Raw genomic sequence first — 12,219 nt, 5'->3', positions numbered from 1 at the left:
AGATTCTGTGTCTCCCTCTCTCTTTGCCACTCCCCTGCTTGTACTCTCTCTCTCTCTCTCAAAAAGAAGTAAACATAAAAAAAAATTTTTTAGGGGCACCTGGGTGGCTCAGTCGGTTAAGCGTCTGACTTTGGCTCAGGTCATGATCTCGCGGTTTGTGAGTTTGAGCCCTGCGTTGGGCTCTGGGCTGACAGCTCGGAGCCTGGAGCCTGCTTCCGATTCTGTGTCTCCCTCTGTCTCTGCCCCTCCCCTGCTCACGCTCTGTCTCCCTATCAAAAATAAACATTAAAACAAATTAAAAAATTTTTTTAAATGTAGTTAATAACTATTTCAAAGCAAAACCCTACATATTTAAGTGTTTTATGTATACTTATAAATACAACATACACACATACATGGGTTTGGATGTTGGTGAAACTGTATTCACTTTGCAAATTTACTTGGAAAGCACAGTTTCCTGAAGAATCATGACAGAGACTGGAATCAGATCTGAAAAGCTGATCTCTGGGTGGCAAAGCTCCCTTCCCAATACTCTGGTCACACAGCCAGCCAGTCACGTCTAACCCTGGGTGATTGGGAAGATCTGGGCACTAGTGCCAGCCTTGTGTGAGATGAAGTAGGAGGACCAGGGGCTCAGGCCATACTCAACAGCACAGGCATCACCACCCAGTTTTATGGAAGAACCCCAGGGAAGGAGCTCCTGAGGGGAAAGTACTGCAAGAAAGTTTTCCAGCGATTCAGGTCAAACTGTGCCCCCAAACACACAGGAGAGTAAAGCCAGGAGAGAACACAAGTCCTGGAATACCCCTTGCAGAAGGGCTCTCCTGTTGAGGTCTCCTGGGGCAAGACCTCAAGGGTGGGCACTGTCGCTTCAGATTCCAGTCCTTTCAGCAGACCACCAGGCTGAGGTTCTCCATTTTGTGTCCTTCTCGAATTCTCAGCTGTCTCCTGGCCTCCAGGAAGGACAGGGCTTACAGGACAGGCCATGATCTCCTGTGGCCTCAAGCTTCTGGTCTAACTCAGTGGTGTATCGCCTTCTGTTTGCAGTGGACTCTCGGTCCTCTGCCAACATTTCCCTGAACCCTAGGTTCCAGCAATCTCTGGCCTTAACCTTGGCTTCCAGCCCAGGTCTAACCTAAAGCAGAGAAGATGCTCTGCTCCCTGTAAAGGACGTGACAGAGCTGTGCTGGACGTGCAGGCCCAGGAGCACAGACCCTATAGGACCCTGCCACTGAGGTCAGAGCCAGCAAGCAAGGGAATAACACATAGTCGCTACTAAAGGATACTGGTGCTTCAGGTCTGACCACCAGATTATGCCCAGTATAGAAAGGATTAGAAGCCCCTGGTCCACTGTGTACCTTTTCAATTTGCAGACAACACACCAAAGGGAAAATTACGTTGTGACAGTTCTCAATGTGGGGTGGGCTGAGGCTCTCAGATTAGATGACAAGAGCTGTAGTGGGGGTGACGATGGTCGGCACAGCCTGCCCTGCCAGCTCAGCGCCTGCCAGCAGGTAGCCAGTAGGCACTGGTTAGTACCATAAAACCAAGAGGACACCACTTGCTTTTGTGGCACTGGCTTCCGCACGGCTAGCCCCAATGAAAGCCAATGTTAAGCCATGCAGTGTCCGGGGACAGCAGCTATACCTCTGGCACCCGCAGGGCGCTCCCTCCCACTCACCAGTATGAGGTTAAATCGGTCGCTTGCCAAAGCGGAGGGATCCGAGCTCTGAATCTGGACCTTTTTCCTCTGCATGCAGCTCACTCGCAGCTCATGAGCTAAACTGCAGAGGGAAAGAGGGACGGGGAGGGCATGGATGTCGTAACAAGACACCCGTGAAGCAGACTCAGAGCCTCTGCCCTGGCCCACACCCTGGAGACCGCCTCCCCTAGTCAGCCACTTCTCCTCCGAAGTAATTCTCAGCAATGGAGTTGAGTAGGGTCCTAAATAACCTCAATTGTAGAACTCTTAGGAAAACTAAGGCCGAGAAATGGGTGGCCCGTTCACAGGGTCAAAGGAAGATGAACTAGACCAATCTGTCTTTGGATCATCTCATACAACTCTTTCTTGGATCATCTAGTACAACTCTTTCTTGAGACAAAAAGAATTTGCCTGAAAAATGCAAGAAACAGCAGGCCAAAGAGCACCCAGCTAGCAAGAACCAGGTATGGACCCCCCTTCTCTCTCCACATCATGGCCGCAACCCCACTAAGAACAAAGCATGTTTTAGGGTGAACAGAGGTATTTCTACCTAGACCTTTAATTCCTTTCCCTCTCAGGAGGGAAATTTGGAGAGGCATACCCGACCCGACTTGGCAGATACCTCCTGCATGGCTGGCCTTCCCTGAAGGGGGCCTTGTTCCACGGTAAGTGCTATAAGGCACTCAAACTCAAGCTGTTTCTTCATAACATGAGTTCCGTGCACAGCAGGGAGACAGCAGAATGTAGGGGTTAGGAGCTCAGATGTTGGGAGTCAGACAATTCCACCCTTTCTAGCTTTACCTTGAGCCAGTCAATCAACTCTAAGCCTCAGTCTCTTCTGGAAACTGGGGGAAATATCAACCTAGCTCACAGAGTTTTGGTTAGAATTATATCAGACATTACAAGTGTATAAAGTTTAGAACACATACATCTGTTTAATGCTCTATTTTGGGTGACAACTTGCTGGAAGAGGAGAAGGGAGCAGAAATCTCATGGGAATGAAGCTATAGGGCCTCCTATTACACTAAAAATGATTTCAAGTAACACAGAGGAAACATCTTGAGAAATTTCTGCTCAGTTTCTCTGCCTAGATCCCCTCTCTCTCTTTGGCTTCCTACATGAGCCACTTCCCTTGCTCTACAGAGAGAATGCTTCACTCAGGGCTGGTTTTAGCAGCAGAAGGCAGGCTGTGAGCTGAGCCCCCCTCTCCCAACTGTGAAGACTCCTTACAGAGTGGTTATGTACTCCATCCTGACTGACTTCTTGGACCATGGAAATAAGAAATAGGAAAAGAATATTCACGAAGGAAACTTAACAACGAGGCATTGTCTTACCGGCAATAACTGGTGGCATTGAGAAAACCCAGCTTGTTTTTTTGGAGCAATGAAGATGCATTAAAGCCCATCCTGGCTATTTTCTAAATTAAAAGAGAAGAGAAGAGTAATGAAGTTTTATGTTATGGGATAATGGAGAATGTTTTCAGTTCCACAGGATGTAATGAAAAAGCAAGCATACTAAGTTGGCAGAAACTATATGCATAAAGTTCTAATGGTCTCCTCTTCTTGGCAAGAGGAAAAGTCCATCACAAGAAAGAACGTGTGAGCTAGGAATTTGGTTTGGTGCCCACGTCCAGACTCCCCATCAATTTATGCCTGGGGAGATGAAGCCACCCCACTAGTGAACACAAGAATGGCACTGGTCACTCACGTCTGCTTTCTGTTCGACTACTAGTGACCCGGGGGCCCCCATAAACCACTGAAATGTGCTGGGATGTAATCCCCAGAAGGGATGCAGGAACTCCTCATATCCAAACCATATCCCTCGGTTTTCTATTTAAAATATACAAGTACTGAAACCATTTCATGCCACTTCCCAAGATTCTTCTGAGAAAGGACAAGATGTGAGAATCACTGATGAAACTTTGCAGATAAGAAAAGGGGGGTGGGAGATTTCTTGCCTTCTTACTCGCTTCATCAGATTACTATGGTGGAAGGTTGATGTCACATTCCCTGAAGTGCACCATGCTAAGTGTTACAGAGGCAGCTGCTCGGTACCTCCTATCAGCAGTGGATGGATGTGGCCATCACGAGTGTGGAGCCCACCTTTTTCTGCTTGTCTTCTTCCTCCAGCAGCTGCAGCCTTTTGCTTTCCATCTCCTTGTGCCGGATGCTCTCCTTTGTGAGGGGGTTGCAATTGTTATGTCCGGGGAGCAAGCGGAAGTAGCGCTTCTTTTCCGGGTCAAAGTAATACCCTGGAAGATCTTTAGTCAAAAAGAAATGAAATCCACTTAGACACTGCACTGACCTACCTATGAAGGAACCCATTGATCTGTCCACACCACCCCTTACAGATGCCTGTCTTTTCTGAGGGGCAGGAGGTGGGCTAACATTGTCACTCCCCGTCCGATGCCCATTTCGGTCCTGCACTGGCAGAGCCATTTGCCTCAGAATCCCCATTCCTGACACAGTCAGGATGTTTAGTCAGTGTTTTAATTTGCTCCAGAATTTCCTCCAAGCCGGGAACGGGCGTTGTTGACACACATGGAGTTCACCCACATGCAAGTGCAGACACACATGGCTAAGAAGGGCAGCCAAAACAGAACCAGATGATGAGGCAGGATGAGGTTTCATCTTTTCTACGGGCAGGGACACAGGAGGTCTACCATCCAGCAGACGCCTCACCTGGCGCGGAAGAACTCCCAGCTGTGCCAGATGAGGTCGATGGGGCCTCGTCATCATCGGCACGGCCAGAATCCTGTGGGCTTTGCTGTGCCACTGTGTTACACCTGTTGACACACAGTCACAATAACTTGCAGTGAGGAGCTTGAGTCCCAGTCATTCTCTGACTGTGGGATCCTGCTGGGGTCAGTCAAGGCAGTTCCATGGCCTTCATTTCAACCCTCTGATTCTTCTGATTGCCTGGGGAGCTCTGACCTCTCTTTTCCTGGAAAGCAGTGTTACCTACTACAAATATACAGAAGTCAGGGCAAGGTTTTGGTTCCTCATCCTTAACAGGACACGGGTCACAGTAATTCCCTTTCCTTGTCTCCTCATGTGAGCATTTTGTGAGATCTTTTCAAAATTTCCAAATGAAAAGGGGAACAGAAATCTTTGCCAATGAGAATGTTACCAGCTGGGCTCATCTGTCAGCTCAACAGCAGTTACAAGGCCAGGTGCATTTCATTCTTTATTGGATTCGGCAGTACAAAGGGTTTAAATTTTACCTGGCTACACAAGCTTACAGATGGAGAAACCGGGATTCAGGGCACAGAGGTGATTTGCTCAGTTAATACTGGGATAGAGCCATGGTTTAAACACCTGATTTGCAAAACTACAAGCAGCTTCTGTGGCAATTACAGGCTGAAGGATATAACGATACAGCAAAACACCTAATTTTAGAATCCTGACAAAATCCACTTTACAATCAAGAACTTCCTGCCTATCCCTCAAAGGAATACAAACTGAATCACTAGGCTGAAGGAATGAAAGAACTTTCTCTTCTGTCTGTGAATTCTAACTATGCCATTTCAGAGAAAATCATTTGCTCTCCCTTTTTATGGCCTGGACCTTTCTGAGGCAGCTCATCTGGCTGCCGCAAGAGAAGGATTAAGCATCAAGAGAAGGATTAAGCATCATGACAAACGTCTACATTTCTAGTCCAAGGAATGCTGTTCCATTCTGTCTATGGAGCCCAAAAGGTGGCTGCCTGGCGTGTTTCCACAGTACCTGCCAGGAAGAGTAGTGCTCTTTTTGCACAGATCACATTTCGCTGCACATTGGACTCTTGTGCGAAGGCCCGGGGCCCCCAAAATATCCATAGCTCTCCTTACAAAACATACAAACACTGGGCACCATCCTGATCTTTCCACAATATGGGTCAAGTCTGGGATTCTGGCTCAGAGTCACCGATTTTATCCTGCACCTAATGAGGCCCACCATGTATGAAGGGCCTGCTCAGAGGCAGGAAGCCCATCAGAGGCTTTACATAACAATATTGCAAACCTTGTACTAGCTCTCTTGTCCAAGGGTGACTCAGAGTGAAGTAACTTGCCCAAATTCACATAGGAAAAAGCAGAGTGTCAAACCTAGACCTTCTGATTCCAAAGCCCTTGTTCTTTTCACAACACTTTGGTGGTTTTTATTACTGTTTAGGTTAATCTGTTCTAGAGAAGCTTCTTGGTATCTGGCATCTTCTGACCCTGTAGTTAAGACACCCGTCCAGGTTAGAAGGAGGTCTGAAGTACGGCAGAATTTTGAAATTGGCATGCAGGCTTTCTCTGGTGAGGAGGGGGCTGTGGAAAGACTTCTCCATGAAAGAAACACAGTCCAGTCCCAGAACAAGATGCCCACCTACAGCAGGATAAGACACTCCCCACAGCTCAAGGCCAACAGGACTTCTGGCCATAAGAAAAATAAGTTGAGAATGGAACATGTTTTATGCTGGGGACTTTGAGTACAGACTAAGTTTTACTTTCTAAACCAGGTAGTGGGTACATGACATTCATTGTATTATTCTTTACACCTTTTTGTGTTTATTATATACAATATTATATATTTAGCCTTTCTAAGGACTTAGGCTAAATGAAATTAGGTCTCCGGGATGCTATTTTCATTGGCTAGAAAAAAAGGGAGAGAGAGAGAGAAAAAGACTGCAAAACAGAAAAATGGCTCTTGAGTTCTATCTGTTAAGGTCTCCTTCTAAGCCTCTGGCTAATACTCTGTACAGAGGTCATGGTCACTCTCAGAAGAAAAGAGTCCGGCCATATCTCCTAACTACTCAATCGGTGGTGGGCAGGCTGACCTGCAGCAGTGGCACTGGGCCCCAGCTCAGACCCTGCCTTTTGATGAGAACCCTGTGACTCCCGCTCACGGACAGGCTGCACGTGCTGGGGTGGCACTGGGCAGCAGCACTTGCCTCTCGTCAGAAACGTGTTGTCTGAACCAAGGGTTCTGCTGGTGGCCCCTTCGCACACGTCTTCTATTCTGCCTGTTGTTTTTATGCATTTTTGCTCCTAAAAGAGAAAAAAAAAAGTTTACATACAAATATGTGTGTGTATGCACTTCTCTGTTTGTTTTAACCTTTATTTATTTTTGAGACAGAGAGAGACAGAGCATGAACGGGGGAGGGGCAGAGAGAGAGGGAGACACAGAATCGGAAGCAGGCTCCAGGCTCTGAGCCATCCGCCCAGAGCCCGACGCAGGGCTTGAACTCACGGACCGCGAGATCGTGACCTGAGCTGAAATCAGACGCTTAACCGACTGAGCCACCCAGGCGCCCCTCTTCTCTGTTTGTTTTAAACAAAAATATTTTTTTAATGTTTTATTTATTTTTGAGAAAGAGGGACAAGAGTGAGAGCAGGGGAAGGGCAGAGAGAGGGAGACACAGAATGTGAAACAGCCTCCAGGCTCAGAGCTGTCAGCACAGAGCCCGACGCGGGGCCTGAAGTCACGAACCGTGAGATCATGACATGAGCCACAGTCAGACACTTAATCAACTGAGCCACCCGGGCGCCCGTTTGCCTTTTTTTTTTTTAATGTTTAGTTTTAAGAGACACAGTGCATGTGAGCAAGCAGGGGAGGTGCAGACAGAGAGGGAGAGAGAATCCCAAGCAGGCTCTGCATCATGACCTGAGCTGATATCAAGAGTTGACGCCTGACCACCCAAGGCGCCTTTTTGCTTCTTGATAGTTCCTTCATGCTCAGAGCTAGGCAAAAGGATGGCTCAAAATGGGTTCTCACCAGAGCCAACACACCAAGCCTCGCCTATAAAGGCTGCCTCCTTTATAGGAGATACCGAAAAAATCCCATGCTCCTGAAGCCACTTCTTTGGCTACAGTTCTCCTACCTCACAGTTAACACCTGGCCTGCCAATCTGCCAACCTCTGGTTCCCTGGGTCGCTGTGTGAGGTGATGACAGATTCTCACAATTACTTTAGATGGCAGTTGAGGCTGGCATGGAAATTCTTAGGTTATTCTTCTTTCTTTTCTTTACCAGGTAACACCAGAGCATATAATTTTTCTTTCAATCCACACACATCCCTATTTATAGAGAACAGTTGACAGTGAACACTTTCTCCTACACAATTCCAGCACTGAGCAGGGAAAACTGTGAAATAACTAAAGGAGAGCTAGTGTGTGGGACTTCTCAACATGCCGTATAAAGGTTTTAACTTCCTGAAGTACGCTAGCTGTTAAGGGGACAGGTGTGCACATGCATTTTCAAAAATAAAAATGAAATAAAAACACTTATTAATGACACGTATTGCCATATTTCAAGTGACTTTTTCAAATCTTATATAGCCTGAAACCAGCACTTGAATCACAAGTTTCAACACTGGGAATCACAGTAAGAGGTCTTAAAAAGATCAAACTGTGGTACATGGACCAGCTGCTCTGAGTTTCATGCTTTTCTAACACCTGGTGACTCCCCCCCACCTCCAACCCATGGGAGACAATGATGACATCTTACCGAATACTTAATATACTTTAAAACCATATTCAAATGACATAACAAAATTAGAAAAACATTTCGAGGGCTGAATGCAGCCAAAGAATAGGCTAGAAATCTATTTGCCTCTATTTTCCAACTTATACTTCTGAGTGGGGAATGCTTATTAGCATCAGAGCACCAAAAGTCTGGACTTCTGGTCTAGTACTTACCCAAACATTTTGCGAATTCTATAACAAAGTCCTCAGTTTGCTTGCTTCAGACAGTCAGTCTGCCGCCCCCACTGGGTCATCCCATAACCCGGATTACTTTCACCAGACGCTCTCCAGTCCTGTGTCAGAATGGAGCACTAGTGAAGCAAAGTCTGTAGCCCTGCAGATGTGGACTCATCATAAATGTCTTATTTTGTCTTAAATTGTCATCCTCTGCTGGGACAGTATGAATTAACCCAGTTGGAGTCACTCTCGACAACGCAGGGTGTTGCCACTGTCCTCACACTCTTCCCACTTTCTTCCGGCCCTTACTTGCTAGCATAGGTCCCTGCCTCACAGAGAAGAGAGATGTGGCCAGGAACGAACACCCCAACTTCTCTCCCTTCCTTCCACAAACATCTGCCTTTCATACTTCTAACGGTTTTCTCTCTGGTCTTGGAGAAACAGGCGTCCCTGGGCCTCTTCCTGGCAAACCCACGCCACCTGGCTGATGCTCACATTCCTCAGACTCTGCGGCCACCCGTTCCCACGCATATTCAATCAATTTCCCGTCCTTCTCTCGGCTCGCGAACACGGCCAGGTTTTTCATTTGTATGAGCTCCCTCTCCGACCCAAAAGGAAGAGGCGTATTCTGAGCACGTGGTCTACGTGCACACATCCCACCTGTTGGTTTCCCAGTCACTCCTCAGCCCACTACAGTCAGGCCGCCTCCCTCGCCTTTCTGCCGAGACGCTCCTGTGAGGTCCTACTTGCCAAAGCCAGTGGGCTCTTTTTAGTCCATTCCTACCACATGTGATGCCATGAAGCTTCACTCTTTCTTTGGCTTCTGGAATATCTTTCTCTTGGTTTTCCTCTTGTCAAATTCAGCCTTTTCTGGTTTCCCCATAAGTGCGTTTTCTACTGTTCTGTCCTAGATCCTCTTCATACTTCTATCATCTCACCTGCCAACACAGATTCATCTCCAAGCCCTAACATCCCTCCTGAGCATCCACTTCTTCCACCACCACCTCCTCCTTCCAAAGTGACAGCAGACTCAATAGGCTCAGAGCCCAAGATCTCTCCCTAGCTCCCCCTCTGCTTTTACCTATCCCTTTTTCCCTTCTCTGTAAGTAATATCACTACCGCCACCTTCACCTCTGTTCAACAGTGTAACAACTTTATTCATCTTCCTAAGCAACCCATTTTCATGGCTCCTGGACACCACACATATGGGTCTCCCTAAGGATCAATTTTCCTAATCTTCATTTAAGAACAGAGTTGTATTTACTAACTAGTTAAGTTACAAGCTAAGAGGCACTGTGCAGACAAAGGGAAATAGGTAGGACTAGTGTTAAGAAAATTGATGAGAAGAGGGGCGCCTGGGTGGTTCAGTTGGTTAAGCATTCAACTTTGGCTCAGGTCATGATCTCGCTCGCGGTTCATGAGTTTGAGTCCCAAGTTGGGCTCTTGCTGACAGCTCAGAGTCTGGAGCTGCTTCAGATTCTGTGTCTCCCTCTCTCTGCCCTTCCCCTGCTCATACTCTCTCTTCTTTCTCTCTCAAAAATAAACATTAAAAAAAACCCAAAAAACAGAGAAGAAAAAGATGCCATACTGACATAAAAGGATAAAAATTTCTGTAGACTGCACATTCTATACATATGACCCCAGTTTGCTTTAATTATGAAATAATGCATGACTCCAGGGAAGAACACAGTAATGGTTAAGTCAAAGGCTTCAGATCAGGAGGCAGGAGCATGGCCTACCTGCAACCTTATTCTCAAAAGAAGGGCACAAAATGACGAGGACACAGTAAATAATAACTAGTGAGTGCTGATTTTGGAATATTTCTACACCATCACCTCACACAAATACAGGTTCAGGTTCTGCAACAGAATGAGAGGCTGACAACATCAACCAATCTGATAAGCAACATCAAGCCAAAGTCATTTTATTTTTTTCAAGTTCATTTATTTATTTTGGGCGGGGGGGGGGGGGGGGGAGGGAAGGGCAGAGAGAGAGAGAAAGAGTGAGAATCCCAAGAAGGCTCCACACTGTCAGCATGGCGCCCAACGCTGGGCTCGATCTCACAAACTGTGAGATGATGACCTGAACTGAAATCAAGAGTTGGATGCTTAACTGACTGAGCCACCCAGGCGCCCCAAGCCAAAGTCATTTTAAAAAGTCACAACAAATAGAAGTAGACTAAACACAGAAAGGATTAGAGTATGGTGAAAAGGGATCTTTTTGTACTTTTAAGAAGCCTATTTCAGGGGTGGGGAGAATCTTCCCAAATACAGATCTAGTTCACTCTCAGTATCCACTTTATGCATTACACTTGTCCTTATCACTCTGTACCGAACTTTGTACTCCCATCTCATGTTAAATGTGATGTGAATTGTGATGTGAATTTTCTAAGCAAAGATCCTGCCTTGTTCCTTCCTCTGTTCCTAGCACCTATGACCTAGCCGGTTCTCAGTAAATGTTCACTGAACTAAACAAACACCAAAACAACCCTGCAGCTACTTTTAAATCCCAGGTAGCCCTTTTCTGCTCTAGGCACTTTCATTTGCTATTCAACACAGATTTACAGAGAACCCACTGAGCCCTGGGGAGCAGGCAGAGAGAAATAAACTGTGGTTTCCATTCTCAAGACACTAGTTGATCACTAGGGACGTAGATGTATGAACCGGTTCCCGCAGTGCCTCATAAGTGAAGACTCAGGTCTCTCCAGGTGTAGCAAAAAAGAAGAGAGTCATTGCTCTGAGTGGAAGGGCTAGAGGGGAGAGACAGTCTGAGTTGCGGTTGGAGTGTCAGGCAAGGGGGTGAGGAGCCTGCAGCAAGCAGTTTGCTATGGCCAGAGCCTAAAGTACAAGTGGTTGAGGGATGAGGCTGGAAAGGCAGGCAGGGCCAGCCCATGAGGCCTCTGCTATGATTAGACATCCATGTTGGAAAGGGCACTATACAGGCAGCGCAGAGAATAAGCTGGAAGTTAAGGACTGCTGCAGCAAACCAGATGAGATGAACTCACCGGCTATGGAAGTGACACTTGGGACAGAGGATCTTGAATTTAGACAGACTCAGGTGAATTTCATGTGACAGGTGGAGACAGAGGAGTGAGGAACCAGTAAGTGACTAACTGGTAGGGTCCTGACCTGGGAGACCAAGAATAAAGGAAGAAGAGCAGTTTGCGGGAGAGAAGACAATGAGACTCGTTTTGTACACACCAAATTCAAGATGCCAGCAGAACAGAGGCAGGCAGCTGTAAAAAGCGTCTGGGAATCCAGAGAGGAAACAAGGCTAAAGATACAGATTTGAGAGTCATCAACATGTGAGGACACAGACTGAGACAAATGTAGATCCAAAGCAAAATATATAGTGAAGATCTGAATTCAAAATTAGAGATAGTTTTATTGGATAGTAATAGAAAATTCACATTTATCAGTTTTTAGATCAGTGTTTCTTAACTGAGGACAATTTTATTTACCAGGGGACTTTTGGCAATGTCTGGAGACAGTTTTGTTTGTCACAACTTGAGGGGAGGGGCAGTGATGGAGGTGGATGACATTACCAGTTAGTGAGAAGTCAGAGATGCTGTTAACCATCTTACAATACACAGGATAGTCCCCTACAATGAATTAACCCAGCTCCAAATAGAGCTGAAGTAGAGAAACTTTTTTTTTTTTTTTTTTTTTTTTTTTTTTTTAAGGCTGGTTGTTTTGTTTTGTGAGACTGAGCATGGGCAGGGGAGGGGCAGAGAGAGGAGAGAGAAAATCCCAAGCAGGTTCATGCTGTCAGCACAGAACCCCGTGTGGAGCTTGAACCTACTGTGAGATCATGACCTGAGCCGAAATCAAGAGTCGGATGCCTGTATGACTGAGC

The 12,219-nt window shown here is 46.5% G+C and overlaps 1 protein-coding gene across 2 annotated transcripts in view; it reads right to left on the bottom strand.

Annotated features, from left to right (window-relative positions):
• Positions 1–12,219, bottom strand: part of DCAF4 (DDB1 and CUL4 associated factor 4) — a 31,056-nt gene that overhangs the window by 11,527 nt on the left and 7,310 nt on the right. For both annotated transcript variants that reach the window (XM_078448050.2, XM_060617341.3), the window contains exons 2-6: positions 6,617–6,713; positions 4,384–4,487; positions 3,805–3,962; positions 3,037–3,119; positions 1,682–1,784 (exon numbers count right to left, since the gene is read on the bottom strand). In XM_078448050.2, coding sequence (XP_078304176.1) covers positions 1,682–1,784; positions 3,037–3,119; positions 3,805–3,962; positions 4,384–4,487; positions 6,617–6,705 — 537 coding nt within the window. In that variant the 5' untranslated portion in view covers positions 6,706–6,713. The remainder of the gene's footprint in view (positions 1–1,681; positions 1,785–3,036; positions 3,120–3,804; positions 3,963–4,383; positions 4,488–6,616; positions 6,714–12,219) is intronic.

This window comes from Panthera onca, chromosome B3 (genome assembly GCF_046562875.1).
Source record: "Panthera onca isolate mPanOnc1 chromosome B3, mPanOnc1 haplotype 2, whole genome shotgun sequence".
In the NCBI taxonomy this organism is placed as follows: Eukaryota; Metazoa; Chordata; class Mammalia; order Carnivora; family Felidae; genus Panthera; species Panthera onca.
This window is presented reverse-complemented; position numbering and strand designations above follow the sequence as displayed.